The sequence below is a fragment of the Pelophylax lessonae genome (assembly GCF_965119305.1).
Source record: "Pelophylax lessonae genome assembly, chromosome: 13".
Classification (NCBI taxonomy): Eukaryota; Metazoa; Chordata; class Amphibia; order Anura; family Ranidae; genus Pelophylax; species Pelophylax lessonae.
The window spans coordinates 188984136-189002019 of NC_138780.1; the positions used below are offsets into that span (position 1 = coordinate 188984136).

Here is a 17884-nt window from a genome sequence, read left to right on the forward strand (position 1 = left end):
ACTCAGCTTTTCCTAACACTTTTTTCAACCAGAATGTAAATAGTAAATATTAAATGATTCTAATAAATGAGAGTTGATACATTTTTCAGATTAAGTACCTAACGGATGATAACTTCTCTCCTTTTTTCCAGTCCCACAAGACAACGGTGTGATTGTCATCGATGCCGGCTGAGGCTAAGCGCTTCCCATCCGCTGCGTGAGGAAGATAAACATTTTAATGAGACAATATTACTATTCTCCTTTAATATATAGGGGGTCACAAGTACACCAATCAGTAGGCACAAAAAATTACTCCATATTTCTGGCCACATGTCAAGAAATAGATTTTTAATAACCCATGTTTCCACTTATTATTGATAATAATAATAATGATTATTATTATTATTATTATTAGAAAAATAATAAAGAATAAATATTAAAAAAACATAAGTATAAAATAATGAAAAAACATAATAATAATAATAATAATATTATATATTTTTGTTTATATTGATATGGTTAATATTAATAAAAAATATAATTATTAATTTATCAATAAAAAATGATTATTATTAATATATATATATATATATATATATATATATATATATATATATATATATATATATATATATATATTTACACATATAGACACAGTATCTCACAAAAGTGAATGTGTTGTTATATCTTTTCATGTGACAACACTGAAGAAATGACACAATGTCACAATGTTGCTACAATGTAAAGTAGTGAGTGAACAGCTTGTATAACAGTGTAAATTTGCTGTCCCCTCAAAATAACTCAACACACAGCTATTAATGTCTAAACCGCTGGCAACAAAAGTGAGTACACCCCTAAGTGAAAATGTCCAAATTGGGCCCAAAGTGTCAATATTTTGTGTGGCCACCATTATTTTCCAGCACTGCCCTAACCCTCTTAGGCATGGAGTTCACCAGAGCTTCACAGGTTGCCACTGGAGCACTTTTCTACTCCTCCATGACGACATCACAGAGCTGGTGGATGTTAGAGACCTTGCACTCCTCCAACTTCCATTTGAGGATGTCCCACAGATGCTCAATAGGGTTTAGGTCTGGAGACATGCTTGGCCAGTCCATCACCTTTACCCTCAGCTTCTTTAGCAAGGCAGTGGTCATCTTGGAGGTGTGTTTGGGGTCATTTTGTTGGAATACTGCCCTGCAGCCCAGTCTCTGAAGGGAGGGGATGATGCTCTGCTTCAGTATGTCACAGTACATGTTGGCATTCATGGTTCCCTCAATGGACTGTAGCCCCCCAGTACTGGCAGCACTCATGCAGCCCCAGACCATGACCCTCCCACCACCATGCTTGACTGTAGGCAAGACACACTTGTCTTTGTACTCCTCACCTGGTTGTCGCCACACACGCTTGACACCATCTGAACCAAATAAGTTTATCTTGGTCTCATCAGACCACAGGACATGGTTCCAGTAATCCATGTCCTTAGTCTGCTTGTCTTCAGAAAACAGTTTGCAGGCTTTCTTGTGCATCATCTTTAGAAGAGGCTTCCTTCTGGGACAACAGCCATGCAGACCAATTTGATGCAGTATGCGGCGTATGGTCTGAGCACTGACAGGCTGACCAGGGTCTTGGCAATCTTGTTATAGCCTAGGCAATCTTTACGTAGAGCAACAATTATTTTTTCAGATCCTCAGAGAGTTCTTTGCCATGAGGTGCCATGTTGAGCTTCCAGTGACCAGTATGAGAGAGTGAGAGCGATAACACCAAATTTCACACACCTGCTCCCCATTCAAGCCTGAGACCTTGTAACACTAATGAGTCACATAACACCGGGGAGGGAAAATGGCTAATTATGCCCAATTTGGACATTTTCACTTAGGGGTGTACTCACTTTTGTTGCCAGTGGTTTAGACATTAATGGCTGTGTGTTGAGTTATTTTGAGGGTACAGCAAATTTACACTGTTATACAAGCTGTACACTCACGACTTTACATTGTAGCAAAGTGTCATTTCTTCAGTGTTGTCACATAAAAAGATATAATAAATTATTTACAAAAATGTGAGGGGTGTACTCACTTTCCTGAGATACTGTGTGTGTGTATGTGTGTGTATATATATATATATATTTTTTTTTTTTACACACACTGCTCAAAAAAATTACAGGAAAACTTTGAAAAAACATCAGATCTCAATGGAGAAAAATAAATGTCATGCTGGATATCTATACTGGTATGGACTGGGTAATGTGTTAGGAATGAAAGGATGCCACATCGTTTGATGGAAATGAAAATTATCACCCTACAGAGGGCTGAATTCAAGGACACCCCGAAAATCAAAGTGAATAAAAGATGCAGCAGGCTAGTCCATTTTGCTGAAATTGCATTGTATTTTATATGGCCCCCATGTGCTTGTATGCATGCCTTACAATGTCGGGACATGCTCCTAATGAGGTGATGGATGGTGTCCTGGGGTATTTCCTCCCAGATCTGGCAGCATCAGATGGACTGAAACATAACGTCCTAGAGGTGTTCTATTGGATTTAGGTCAGGTGAGCGTGGGGGCCATTCAATGGTATCAATTCCTTCATCCTCCAGGAACTGGCTGCATACTCTCACTACATGAGGCCGGGCATTGTCGTACAGCAGGAGGAACCCAGGACCCACTGCACCAGCATAGGGTCTGACAATGGGTCCAAGGATTTCATCCCAATACCTAATGGCAATCAGGGTGCCATTGTCTAGCCTGTAGAGGTCTGTGCGTCCCTCCATGGATATGTCTCCCCAGACCATCACTCACCACCACCAAAACCGGTCATGCTTAACGATGTTACAGGCAGTATAACATTCTCCATGGCTTCTCCAGACCCTTTCACATCTCTCACATGTGCTCAGGGTGAACCTCCTCTCATCTGTGAAAAGCACAGGGTGCCAGTGGCGGACCTGCCAATTCTGGTGTTTAATGGCAAATGTCAATCGAGCTCCATGGTGCCAGGCAGTGAGCACAGAGCCCACTAGAGGATGTCACACACTCAGGCCACCCGCATGAAGACTGTTTTTGATTGTTTGGTCATAGACATTCACACCAGTGGCCTGCTGGAGGTCATTTTGTAGGGCTCTGGCAGTGCTCATCCTGTTCCTCCTTGCACAAAGGAGCAGATACCGGTCCTGCTGATGGGTTAAAGAGGTTGTACACTCGTTCAAAAAATTTTTTTTTTTCTTACAACCTGCAAGAGAAAGACATAATGAGCTAGTATGCATCGCATACTAGCTCATTATGAAATACTTACCTTAGAACGAGCCCCCGCCGTGCCGCTCTCTTACCTGTATGACGAGCGACATGTTCAGTCGCCCGTCTTCCGGGATCGCAGCATCCGGCCATCTGATTGGCCGGAGCCGCGGTGACGTCACTCCCGCGCACGCGCGCGGGAGCCGACGGTCACGGCACGGGGCTCTGAAGGAACGGCACGATCAGCCGTTCCTTCAGAGCGCATGCGCCAGTGACGTCACTGGCTGCATTAAAGGTAAATATCTCCTAAACCGTACATGTTTAGGAGATATTTACAGTACCTATAGGTAAGCCTTATCATAGGCTTACCTATAGGTACAACTTCCTGAGGAGGGTTTACTTCCTCTTTAAGGATCTTCCATGGCCCTGTCCAGCTCTCCTAGTGTAACTGCCGGTCTCCTGGAATCTCCTCCATGCTCCTGAGACTGTGCTGGGAGACACAGCAAACCTTCTGGCAATGGCGCGTATTGATGTGCCATCCTGGAGGAGTTGGACTGCCTGTGCAACCTCTATAGGGTCCAGGTATGCCCTCATGCTACCAGTAGTGACACTGACCCTAGCCAAATGCAAAACTAGAGAAAAACAGATGAGTAGCTAAAAAAATGTCATTTGCCTTCACCTGTAAAACCTTTCCTGTTTTGGGGGTAGTCACATTGTTGCCCATCTTGTAAACCTGTTATTAATTTCATTAACACCAGAGCAGATTAAACTGATTAACAACCCCCTCTGCTACTTAACTGACCAGATCAATATCCCAGGAGTTTAATTAACTTGCTATGCTCTGAATAAAAAGTGTCCTTTTAATTTTTTGAGCAGTGTATATAAAATATATGTATATTAAATATACTGTAGATTTTTTTTTTTTTTAATTTGCATCTTTAATTCTGACATGAAGATTCTTGTTCAGGCACTTCATGTTATGGGGTGACAACCCCCTGTCCCTGTCCTCTAATTATGCTCCTGTGTTGTCACCTTGTCACATGGGCTTCCCATGGAGACAACCATGACCATTTTAACATACATTACCCAGGCATGGTCCAGTCTACATGTGGGATGCTAGGGTAAAACTTCCAATCTGGGGGTCTGGTGTGACAGATTCTCTGCTATGCTAGATCTGGAATCCAACCTGACAATGAGCTACACAGCGGCTGCTGGAGTGAATCTCTGGGTTTGAGAGAAAGTAGGTTTTGACTTTTTGTCATACATGCTCTCTTATTCATATTTCTGCTATAGTATTAAATATAGAGAGGTGTAGATTGACCACCAGAGGGAGCTCTCAATAGGTTCGTGCTATAACTCAGCTTCCTGCTTGGCCACTAGAGGGAGTTCTTGGTTCAGTGCCATTATTTAGCTTCCGGTTTAATAACTTTTGAGCTATAGGCTGCACAGGGAGTGCATTGTTTTTGGAGGGTTGGCCATCACATATACTTGTATTGTGAGAAGGAGCAGTAAAGCACAACCCATGAGGACAGCTGCAAAGTAGAATGTAATGATCCCATATCGATGACCCCATGTACAGATATAATTACAAATTATCAATGTGTGTTATTGAACCTTGTTTCTATAAAATTTAACTCAACTTCATCTCTTTTGTGTATTTAACTAAAATGAAACACTTAAAAGAATCCACATTTCCTAGATGTACAACATCAACGGTGTACAGATGTCAGCACTGCCTCCGAACAAAATATTCCCTGTATAGCGAACGTTAAAATAAAACCAACAAAAGATTAAGTGGAATGGATGCAAATTGCGGCACAGCCTAATGCGGTTCAGCGGAGTGAGACGCATAGCGCGACGTCCCGGGCATAGTAAGGAGGTCATGTTCTGCGGAGGGCAGCACCGCCTGCCCAGCTCTGCGTGTTAGAGTTGCATCCATCAAGAGCCAATCTCCACAATATTACCGCCAGCCGAGCGATTGATGGATCATTAGATGTAATGAGAGGAATGATATGGATCCGAGCCAAAGATGAACCCGTTCTCTGGAATTGTAATGATATGAATTAATTGTAGCTGGAAAATGACCTATTTAGATTTTTCTATTTTGATTTGATATTTACAAAGTGCCAAGATCTCCATGCACAGAGCCACCCTCTTCTCATCTCCAGGGGCCCTGGACAGATAAAGAGAATGTACCCCTCCCCCATGACATGGTCTGTTTGGACCCTGCATAACATTGTCTATTGGGACGCCACCATGACATTGTCTATTTGAACCCCCTATGAAATTGTCTGTTTGGACCCCTCCATGACATGGTTTGTTTGGACCCCCCCCTTCGCATCCAATGACATTGTCTGTTTGGACCGCCCCGATGATACTGTCTGTGTGTACACCCCTCTATGACCCCATGACATTGTCTATTTAAACCCCCTATGAAATTGTCTGTTTGGACCCCTCCATGACATTGTTTGTTTGGACCCCCCCCCCCCTTCGCATCCAATGACATGGTCTGTTTGGACCCCCCCCCCCCCCCCCGATGATACTGTCTGTGTGTGTACACCCCCCTATGACATTGTCTATTTGAACCCCCTATGAAATTGTCTGTTTAGCCCCCCCCCCCCATCCAATGACATTGTATGTTTGGACCCCCCCCAATAATATTGTCTGTGTGGACATCCCCCTATGACCCCATGATATTGTCTATTTGGACCCCCCATTGACACAGTATGTCTGAACACCCCCATGACATTGTCTGTTTGGACCCCTCATGACATTGTCTGTTTTTCTGCTCCCCCACTTGCATGACACGGTCTGCTTGGCTGTTTGGCCTCCCCCCTGAAATTGTCTGTGTGGACCCCTCATAACATTGTCTGTCTGTTTCGACCATCCATAAAAAAGGTCTGTTTGGACCCCTCCCCCATGACATTGACTGACTGTCTGTTTGGACCCCACATGACATTGACTGTTTGGACCCCCATGACATTGTTTGTTTGGACCCTACACAGTTAGGCCCATATATGTTTGGACACAGGCACAATTTTCATACTTTTGGCTTAATTTAAGGGGTTGAATATAAACATGTTTTGGGGGCCCAAAAAAGCCCCCTTCATCAGGGCTAAGACGACATGCATCCAAGTACATTCATGTGAATGGGCCAATCTATCACCATCCAGCATTTGCTGTGGCCTGGTACACATACACCCTTCAGCAGGGGTGTATCCACCACGAGGCAAGGAGCTTGCCTGAGGCAGAATTTTTCAGGGAGGCGGCGTCTGAACCAGGATGATATGCAGCCGCAGGCATCACCCCGGTATCAGTTTTTAAAGCCAGGGGTCGGCTCTCTTGTAAAAGCAATCAGAGCGGCTTACTAGCCACTTGATTGCTATTACAAGCAGCAGAAGGGGACGTCCCCCCTCCCGCAGCCCTCTCGTTCGACCAGAAGACCCGAGCAACCAGCTGGAGCATCCACCAGCTTGCCGAACAGTCAAGCAAAGCCTGAAATGGCTTTGCTCGGCTGTTCGTAACAGTAAACCGGAAGCGATATTGACATCGGCGCCATTTTAAAAAAATTATAAAGCATTCAAAAACACAGATCTTGGTATTTTGAATGCTGTTAGGTGCAGAGGAGGGATTTGGGGTCTTATAGACCCCAGATCTCTCCATAAAGAGTACCTGTCACAAAAATGTTTACATTTCTTGTGACAGCAACAAAAGTGATTAAAAAACAAAAACAAGAGCAACAGTGTAAAAAAAAAAAAATGAATAATGAAAAAAATAAATAAAGTGCCCTTGTCCTTCCATGCTCGCACGCAAAGGTAAATGTGCGTGTGGGTCCTGCAACGACGATCGTCCCACACATGTGAGGTATCACCGCAAACGTCAGATCATGGGTAGTAATTTTAGCACCAGATCTCCTCTTTAGATCTAAAGTGGTAACCTGTAAAGGCTTTTAAATGTCGCCTATGGATAGTAAAATGTACGTCATTTGTTGCCGCTGCATGCGCAAATTTAAAGCGGCTAGGGTGGGACAAATTTAGATTGAGGGGTGCTTGTTTTTAGCCTTGCCTAGGGCAGCACAAAACCAGAATACACCACTGCCCTCAGGTGTAATACTTAAAGCAAATCTAAACCCAAAAATGTAATATATTGCAGCTTACCAATCCTCAGATGTAATGACTGCATTCATTTTTTTTTTTCCCCCCCTAGTGATCCTACCAGTGACACTTTCGGTCCTAGGGTGACAACGCTCACTTCTTTACTGTATCTATGGGGGAGCTATGTGGCCACTATGTAGCCACCCTGGGCCAAAAGCAGGGCAGTATTAGATGGAATTGTAGATGGCCTTTACATAAGTGACTAACAAATGAAAGCCTCCAGCTTCAGTATTCAAAATGTAAAATATTCTCAGAACATATGTAGGGCGCATAATAATAATAATAATAATAATAATAATTGTTCTGCCTCCCCAGGAGGAACTAGAATATAAACAAGGTGTTAATCCACTTGATTGCGATAAAATATGGCTGTGAATATTAAGTGTATTACCATCTCGCTTATGTGCCCATATTAATATTCTAGTTCTACCTCGGGAGGGAGAACATTTGTATGCCCTACATATGTTCTGAGAGTCTTTTCAAAGTGATTCTAAAAAGGTAAAAGTATTTTTACCTAAATGCATTCTCTGCATGAAGATAAAAAAAAACTTTTAATAGTGGCTTCCAGTCCCAGCCCCCCACATACTCACCTGAACCAGATTTCAGTCTGCAGCAGGTCTATAACCCTCTCCCGGCTCTGACAGATTGGGCAATTGGCTCCTCCTTCTGTCAATCAAAACCTGTCAACAGAGCAGGGGGCTGGGCCTAGCAGTGCTGTGTGTCTGAATAGACGCAACCAGCCCGGCTCAAGATCGAGCATGCACGAGTGCCCTCAAGGGAAGCAGCTTCATATGGGGGAACTCACGGCATGGGGGGGGGGGGGGGGGGGCTAAAAGCGCCAGCAGTGGACTGAAAAAGAAGAGGAGGATCGAGGCTGCTCTGTGCAAAACCATTAGACAGAGCAGGTAAGTATAACATGCTGAATCTTTTATTTTTTAATTTTAAATTAATTTAATATTGAACATGATACTCAGTTATTATATATTGGGCACAGGTCCTTGTAAAAATGTGTAATTATTTCTAATGACTGTAATTTATAGGAAACAAAATGTGTATATATATATATATATATACTTTATATATATATATATATATATCTATCTAGCTATCTATCTATCTATATATATATATATAAATAATTATTAACATGGTTATACAGGATTTATATAGTGCCAACGTACAGTTACAATACAACTCAATAGAGGAGGAACCAGAGGACCCTGATTGTTAGAGCTTACAATCTAATATATATAGTTTTGTTATTTTGGGAGGGGGCATATAATCAGCACTGTCCACGCAGAAGAAAAGCAGGGGTCATGGGACAGTCAGAGGAGAATGAAAACTCCTCCTACAAGCTTTAACCAGATACTGATAAAAGTCACAAGACTGCTATAAACTGCTGATGAGAAAAGGTATTTAGCAGTTTATATGTACTAAAATAATTGCATTTCCATGTTCTGGGTACTGTGGGGGACCAGATATAGTGAATGCAGGCACCTGGGGGTTAGTACCACTTTACGCATTTTTTTCCATTCACACTGCTTTTTTTCACTGTATAACATTTGATCTGTAGAAGTTATAACCTGAGAACATTAAATTTTTACTCATTCGCTCAGAAGGAATTGACATGCAATTTCCAAGGATAAACAGCTTTGCTAGTATTTTGTGAATACTACCTATAAAATTTGCCTTATGTAGAGAGATGCTGCAAAAGGGAAATCAGAGGAGGATCGAAGATCAGGAATGGTGAGTTACGGTGACATCTAGGGTTTTAAACAAAAGCGCGTAAATCTGCTATTAGTTTCTTGTTGCACGTTTATGAATCAAGAATGAGTAGCAAGGAGGAGGTGTAGGGGCTGCAGCTTAATCAGATAAATGGACATTTCATTCCGGGGAAGAGGTATTAGAAATAATATGTGTGACAAGCTGGGACTAGCATCTAAAAATCAGAATAATGGGTTAATCGTGGAGTTCCATGATAATTTCACCTTACCAGTGAACACAAATGCATTTTTCCGAAATTTCAAAATTTTGAGAATTTTGCCTAAATTCTGGTCACGGGGCATAGGAAATGCACCATGCAACAGGCAACCCAAAAGAAGTCTACCTTGGTCTTCCATGAGGGAGATGAACGTCCACCCACATAGATTCCCAGGGCCGAAGCAGGTTACTTTAATTAGAAAATTGCTGCAAATCAAAATGCTCTTTTTGTTTTTGTCTGAACAAATGTTGCATCAATAAAAATCTTATTTTAACCCTCTTTATACGTCAGTCTGCATCTCCAATTCTGCTCTGTCTTTAGAAGTGGCCGGCGCTTCTATAATGTACACCCCAGGGGAGAAGTTGTTGGCCATCTTGCCTTATAATTTAATAGACTGGCTTGTAAACGTTCAGTTAGATTTGTGGATAGTGAAGCTTGAGGAACTAATAATAATAAAAAAAAAAAATCAATACTTCTTAATAAAGTAAACCCAGAGACCGCAGAAAATGTGCACCACTAAGATCAAACCAAGAAAATGTTCCTATTGTGGGTTGTGATAGAAAAGCTGAATTTAAAGAGCCAGTCCGCCCAAAAGTGATATGTTAGTTAAAGATAGAGCCTGGGGAGCCGAGTCAACTCCTACTTTCCAAAATCCCTTGGATGCTTCAGCAGTAGGATCTCCCAGCCATAAGTCCCGGCTTTGTTTCTTTCCATCTGGGAGTTTTGGACATTCCTGTCCACCTTTTGTATGTTCCAAATCCTCCTGTTATGTTCCCCATTATATAAAATAAATAAAAAATCAGCAGGGCCCCTGACCACAAGAATCCATCTTTTTAGTCCCAGCTGGTGGAGGTGCATCAAGTCACACAGGGATGTTCCTGAGCCTTATTCCATGACAGCTAGTTTATACAGATACATCGACGACACTCATGTTATGATATATTAGATTTCAAGCCCTGATGTCACATACAAAGCTGTCAATGAATACCCATGATACTTCAGTCTTGTCTATTCCTCCGTACAACTCCTCCACCCTTTGTACAGGGCGGTGGTCTCCAAACTGCGATCCGGAGTTATAGTGAACCGGATGCGAACCATAGACTGTAGTTTGGATACCCCTTTTGTAGATGGTTACAATAGTAAGTTTGTCAAGGTATACCGATTGAAAGCAGGCTGCCTCTCCACTGACCACCTAGCCTGCAACTGAAGAAAATCAAGAATTAGGCACCACACCATGCCAAATTTGCATGTCCAGATACAGCTTTATTGCCAAATCAACTAAAAAAAAAAAAAAAGGAATTTGTCATCAAGCCAACGCATTTCGAGGGCTAAACAACAATCTTCATCAGGGCCATCCTGGTAGAAGGATGAGCCTGCTCATGTCCAGAGAGAAAAATGCATCCAAGACATCCTCCCAAAGTGTTAGGAGCCACAGTGTTTTCTGAGCCCCCCAGCCGGCAACCCCTCCAGATGCGACCAGACCAGTGCTTGCCAGAACTAAAGGTTGGGTAGGGGTTGCAAAGTACTGCTTATACCAGCCAAGCCATAAAAGAACAAGCGGCATGTGCTGGAGAATGACCAGCTAGACGAAAATAGCAAGCCTAGAAGATTCTAGGCTTGCTATTTTCGTCTAGCTGGTCATTCTCCAGCACATGCCGCTTGTCCTTTTATGGCTTAGCTGGTATAAGCAGTGCTTTGAAACCCCCTACCCAACCTTTAGTTCTTCAATTGGCATTACAAGCCTCAGTTAAGCAGGATCACCCCTGCCAGGATGACATCGATGAAGGGGTGACCACCCCATTATTTGATTTTGGAATACAGCTGTATCTGGACATGCCAATTTTTGGTCTGGTGCCTCAATCTTGATTTTCTGCACGTCTAAAGAATTGCTGCTTTTCTGCATCCTGTACCCATTCTCACTGCGGGAAGACCTCGTTCTTACCTTATTAATGTTGTCTAGCATGTCCTTACCTTATTTGCACCATTTCATTAGGTCATGCCAGCAATGATAAATAATTCCATGTCCTTGGAAAGAATTAAGTACTTGGAGAAGACCAAATTCCATCATTAAGATCCATTGTGATGATTACTATTGCAGGATAATACAATGTATAATTAAAGAGTGGATACCAAGGGGTTGATTTACTAAAGGCAAAAAGACTGTGCACTTTGCAGTTGCTCCAGAGCTTAGTAAATGAGGTAAAGCTTCACTTTGGAAAGAAAACACAAACATGCAAGGGAAATAAAAATCACAGCATTTGTTCTTGCACATGATTGGATGATTGAAGTCAGCAGAGCTTCTGCTCATTTACTAAGCTCTGGAGCAACTATATGTGGAGAGGACAGCTGCACTTCGCAAAGTGCACAGTCTATTTGCCTTTAGTAAATCACTCCCATTGTATACTGTTGTAGATAATCCTAAGATTAGTCAGAAAACAGTCATGGCTTACATTCAACGCAATGTGTCCCTTGTGATGTTGGCTCCTGCTTTAGATGAAATGTTCCTCCTCCTGTTCCCCCCCCTCCCACCACCAGCTGCCGCAATAATTTCTCAGCGCAGCAGGGGGTAGTAGAGAACCGAGGGATTTCTCATATGCACTCATCAAGAGAGAAGACTTTGCCTGCCCTTTCCGCCCTCCTCCTCTATTAATAGAAGGTGTACTATAGCTTCTGTGAATGAAATGCAATGATTGAATTGAGAGTGAATGAAACGTCTGCCTCCTCCATTCATAAAGCTCTTTTCATTCATGGCAGTTATAGTACTGCTTCTATGAATACAGGACGGGGGGAGAAAAGGAGGGCAAAATCGTAACATATGAGAGGTCCCTCAGCTCCATAAACTCCTGCTGCACTGTAAGGTTACAGTGCTGGGGGTAAGGGGGGATTGGAGGAGGAGGAAAGTTTCACCTTAATCAGGAGTCAGCAGCACAAGGGACACACCGCATTGATAGTAAGGTCCCGTTTACACTTGTGAATTAGGCCACTTGCAATTAGCTAGGGGAGACCCAGTGATTAGCTGCAGGCAGGAAGACCCATTGAAAGAAACAAGAGGCTGACAGCTCCATGTATTGATTACCAGTGAATGTTAAGCCCTAAACACAGACTGTCCAGGGACTATTATCCGCAGGTAATGGATGATTACATGTGATCGGCTGCAAATAGCTGCAAGCAGTGCCAGGACAAGATCATCCAGTGCCCAGGGCAAAGATGGCAAATTGCACCCCCAGTCATTTGGTGCGAGCTTATGAGAAGGAGGGGGGGCAGGGAGGAGGATCTCCTGAAAATAGCTGCAAATAGTGCCAGGGCAAGATCATCCAATGCCCAGGGCAAAGATGGCTAATTGCACACCCCTCTCGTCCCCCCCCCCCCCCCCGTCATTTGGTGCAAGCCTATGAGGAGGAGGGGGGCAGGAAGGTGGATTGGCTGCAAATAGCTGCAAATAGTGCCGGGACAATAGGGAAAATAGCTGCAAGCAGTGCCGGGACAAGATCGCCCAGTGCCCAGGGCAAAGATGGCTATTTGCACCCTCCGTCATTTGGTGTTAGTTTAAGAGGAGGAGAAGAGGGAGAGAGAGCACAGTCTGCACCAGCTTTCTCCTCCTCTCCTGCTGCTACCAGCGCTGGGCTGACAGAAGTAATGATGGCGCTGTCACTACTCCTGACAGCCTTATAGTAGAAGGAACTTGCGGCGCCTCCCCCATCCCAACAATACATGCTGTGCCCAGAGCAGCCTTCCCTTCTGCCCACCTTGTTCCAGCCCTGGCTGCGTGAGCGGTTATCCTCCCATTGCTTTCAAAAGGGCCTCCCTTCCCACAACTAACAGTCCCATTTACAAGTCTGAATGGGGCCTTCCTCATATCCCATGTGCTGATTATATATATATATACACATACATACATACACACACATATATCTATATACATATATATATATATATATATATATATACATACACACACATACATATATAAATATACACACACATCGATATATATACACATACATATATATATATATATATATATACACACACACACACACATACAAACACATATATACATACATACACAGATATATATATATATACATACACACACACATACATAAACATATATATATATATATATATATATATATATATATTTCTTTTTTTTTTTTTTTTTTTTTTTTTTTTTTACTTTTTTACTAAAATATAGGCTGTAATTATATTTTAGGTGCTGACATTTCTATATAAACTTTTTGGTTTGTATGAAAAATGGGATTTTCCTTGCAACACACTGCCAAATGTTATATTTAAAAAAATCATAGAAATTAATTGATAACAATTCAACCGTGCAAATACTAAAACAAAAAAAATGTTTCGGATTTAGTCACTGACAACTTGAACATGCAAAAAAGGACTGCTTTTCTACATATAACAATACATACAAAAAACAAGCAAGCTATTAAGAATTAATGGCACCACAGTGCACCAACCAGAACATAGCGCATTTTCACATGTAGCAGGAACGCGCGATATTCCTGCTTGGTATAAGTGGATACAATGGATAACAAGGATCATAAATAATAACAAGACCCAGTGGAAGGCAAATCACTTCTACAATGGCTTAAAGCACAGGTGTCAAAACACAAGGCCCGCGGGCCGAATCTGGCCTTCCAGACCATTTCATGTGGCCCCCGCACCTCCCCTGCAGCTGCAGCCCTCCTTTCGTCCTCCTCTAGACCCTGCACTTTCTGCTTCCCAGCAACGCCCTTACTTCTTCCCAGCAGCAGCACAAGGTAAGGGGGGTGTACTGTGATGTAAGGGAGGATGGGGAACTCTTGACATCTGATGGTGGGGGGCTCTTGACATCTGATGTGAGAGGGGGTGGGGTGCTCGGGACATCTAGTCTTACAGATTCAACCGGCCCTTTGAGGGCAATCATAATGCTGATGTGGCCCGAGATTAAACTGAGTTTGACACCCCTGGCTTAAAGGGAACGGTATTAGAAATGAGCTTTCCTATTCAATCTGCAGCGCAGTCATTTTCTGTAAAATGCAATATGGTGACCTGGAGGTGTTCTGTACACAGATGGTATACAGAGCCTCCCCCCTTTTTTTTCCTTTTTGTCCTTTTTCTGCTTCTGTAATTGGCTCATCGATTTTCCCAGAAGTCTGCATTAAGATAAAAGTCAGACTTTGGGCATCCCCTGCAACAAAAATGTTACTCCCAATAGGAACACGTCTAAAGGGATGCAATCTCTGCCACTTTCCTCCATAGAGTCCTGCAAGTGCAGCAGCTGATTGATAATTATATAGGCATTCTTATTAGATTCACTGAGCACATGGACACAGGGAAAACATGTAATTTTTCAGAATAACAAAAGGTAGGAATCTGCAACAAAGTTTGTTAAAATCCCTACAATGTACAGAGATCACCCAGAGGGGAATGTTTTTATTCTCAACAAAAGTGGAATTACTCTTTAAAACAGCAAAAAAGAAAACCATACACAGCAATTTCTACAAATGTTACAAATGTTGGTAGTTCTAGCCCACGAGTCAAACACAAGGCCCGGGGGCCAAATCCAGCCCTGCAGGCCATTTTATGAGGCCCTCACACCTCTCCTGCAGCTGCAATAGCCCCCCTTATCCACTAGTGGAGAGGCTCATCTCTGCCCTCTTGTCTCAGCAGTCAGCAACAGAGAGGAGGACAGAACTCCTCCAACAGATCCTGCGCCTCTCTGTGCAGCCGCAGCACCCCCTTGTCTCTGCCTCTCTTGGTCTCAGCATTTACCGGTCTCCAGCTCTCCTCTGGTCCTCCTCCAGACCCTGGACTTTCTGCTTCCCAGCTCTTCCCCCAGCTTCTTCCCAGGAGCACCACAAGGTAAGGGGGGTGCACTGTGATGTAAGTGAGGGTCGGGACTCTTGATTTCTGATGGTGGAGGGCTCCTGACATTTGATGTAAGGGGGATGGGGTGCTCTGGACATCTAGTCTTACAGATGCAACCAAACCCTTGCAGGGCAACCATAATGCTGATGCGGCCCCAATGAAATGGAGTGGTCTATTCTAGCCAGAGCTGCAGTTACAAATCGAAGGGGCCCGTACAGTTCCTGATGGGGCCCTCCAACCATGTCTACACTCCCCCCCCCCCCCCGTGCAGTGGAACAGCGGCACTGATTTTCTTGGCCAACCCCAGAGGCGTAACTAGAACCTTCAGGGCCCCGGTGCATGAAACCATGGCCCGGAGCCCTTCCCACTGATCCTGGGGCCCTTTACTCTCATTGCGGGACCCTTTCACAAGTTCTGCAGTGGGTCCCCTTCCTGCCATCTTGGTGGAGGAATGCCAGGGCCCAGTCGCAAGTGTGACCTTTGCGATCCTGGAAGTTCACCCACTGGTGTCCGGAATTTTTATTTTTTTTTGGTATTTTAATTGTATCATTTTTTATCATTTTATTTTATTTTTTTACAATGTCACTGACTATGACTCTGTCCATTCAGAAAAGGAAGAAGCTGGTAAATTACATATTTACTGACCCCTTCCTGGTTCTCTATTGTGACATCCTCTCCTATCCAGGTTTACTGGGATGCCGCACAGGCCCCCTGAAGCATGGGGCCCGGTTGCAATTGCAACCCCTGTAGTTACGCCTCTGGCCTACGCCCAGAAAATGAAAAAAAAAAAAAAACATGTTCCTCCTTTGTTCCCACCTCCTGGGCCCTTCTGTTGAACTGATGGGGCCCAGGGAAATGTAATTAAAGTCCTGGTAAACAAGTAGGAGTGGGGGTGTGGTCTAATAAAATCAATTTAACCCCTTATTAACCCTTAATTTACTCCAAATCAGCCTTAATTAACTTTTTAATCTCCTTCTCCATTTAATTATTTTTTTCCTGCTGATTTTTTTTGTTCACTTCCATTTTATTAACTATTATTAAGGCAGAAATTAACACTAAATCTGCCCCGGGGCCCCCCTGTTTAGCTGATGAGGCCTGGGCCCAGTACAACAGTTGTGCTGCCTTATCAGCGGCCCTGGTTATAGAATTAGCAGACATACATTGGAAGAAGCAGAGAGAGGACCAACCTGAGAAATCCACAGCGCACACCCCATATTGGTGATGACCCTTCAGGACCGAGAGCGGTCGGATGGTCTCACAGTCCCAAATATGCACCGTGCTGTCTCTGCCCACCTAGAGGACACATGGAGAACAATGAAAGTTTAAAAAAAAAGGAGATAATAAAAATACATATACAGGTCATGCCTGCAATGCATGCACCTTTTCCTGTGTCTTTAAAAATCTGCAAGCACGGAAAAAAGTCCATGATAAATAAATAAATGCTATATAAATAGTAATAAATAATGATATAATGTCCAACGTGGCAAAGTCCAAGTAAAGTGCTTTCAATGCCTATATTATTGGTTATGGTGGGTAAGTATCATTCACCGAAATCCATTCAGTGGGTATGTGCTCTCCTCCACCTCCACCGCATGCACAGCCCACTTACCAGATACCCCTTAGGGTTTGGCATTTCTGGGTTTATTAGTATATTTCTAATGATCTCACATATGAATGACAAACCTTTTATAACGTTGGAAGTGAAATACAACTAGATATGTGTAAATATGGAGAAAATATTCAGTACAGTAGGATCAGGGAACAGTTGTATGTCTGTAGGCCCTCCATGACATCTCATAGCCATGGCTGGCCAAAGAAAATGTACTCCATGGCGATAAGCGAGTCACACAGGGGGTAGCACTGAGCCCCTCTAATGTCAGATTTCATACATCCTGCTCATTCTGTGTGAAGCTCCATAAAAAAAGCTTAATTATGTATCAAAATACAAGAAAAAATAATCAGTGCAAACCAAAATCTAAACAGAAAGACAATCTCGTGCACAAGGCTGCAAACAATCAGTGCCAAACACAAAAACACCTGTGAAATATGAAAATAATAGTATTGCTGCGCCAAGTGAAAATCAATCAATGAAAGATAAAAATGATTCGGGGGTTTAAATATCGAGTGAAAAATAAATATCAAGTGAAAAATAATCAAGTGAAAAAATTGATTTTATATCACTTGATTATTTTTTACTTGATATTTAAACACCGAATCATTTTTATCTTTCATTGATTGATGTTCACTTGGAGCAGCAATACTATTATTTTCATAATTATGTATCAAGTGGAATAGGCAGTAAAAAGATGAATACTACCATATACTAAAAATACTTTCCTGGAAATATAGTAACACTCATTGTGTATTCACCCTCTCACATAGCCCGCTCATTATACGTTCCTGTGTGGACAAGCTTCGTGGACTAACCTGGCCAGTGGCTACATAATCCTTCAGAGGGTGGATGGCGAGGCACAGGATGTCATCAGTGTGCCCGAGATAGAACCTCTGGGTGTTCTGCTGGCGGTTATAGACCACACCCACTGCCGCCACGTGGTAAACGATTTCACCCGTCTGGGTGTAAAAGAGGTTACTGCGGCAGTCATAGCCCCGGTACCTGCAGGGACCCAGAGAACATGAGGGAGACACGGGGGGCAGTGAGAGAGAGAGGGAGGGGAAGAGG

General features: G+C 43.0%; 1 protein-coding gene across 1 annotated transcript in view; it reads right to left on the reverse strand.

Moving 5' to 3' along the window:
• EML5 (EMAP like 5) overlaps nucleotides 1-17884 on the reverse strand; it is a 335723-nt gene that overhangs the window by 104386 nt on the left and 213453 nt on the right. The window contains 3 exon segments of the mRNA XM_082242783.1: nucleotides 99-192; nucleotides 16392-16497; nucleotides 17632-17818. Of these exon segments, the coding sequence (XP_082098909.1) occupies nucleotides 99-192; nucleotides 16392-16497; nucleotides 17632-17818 (387 nt within the window).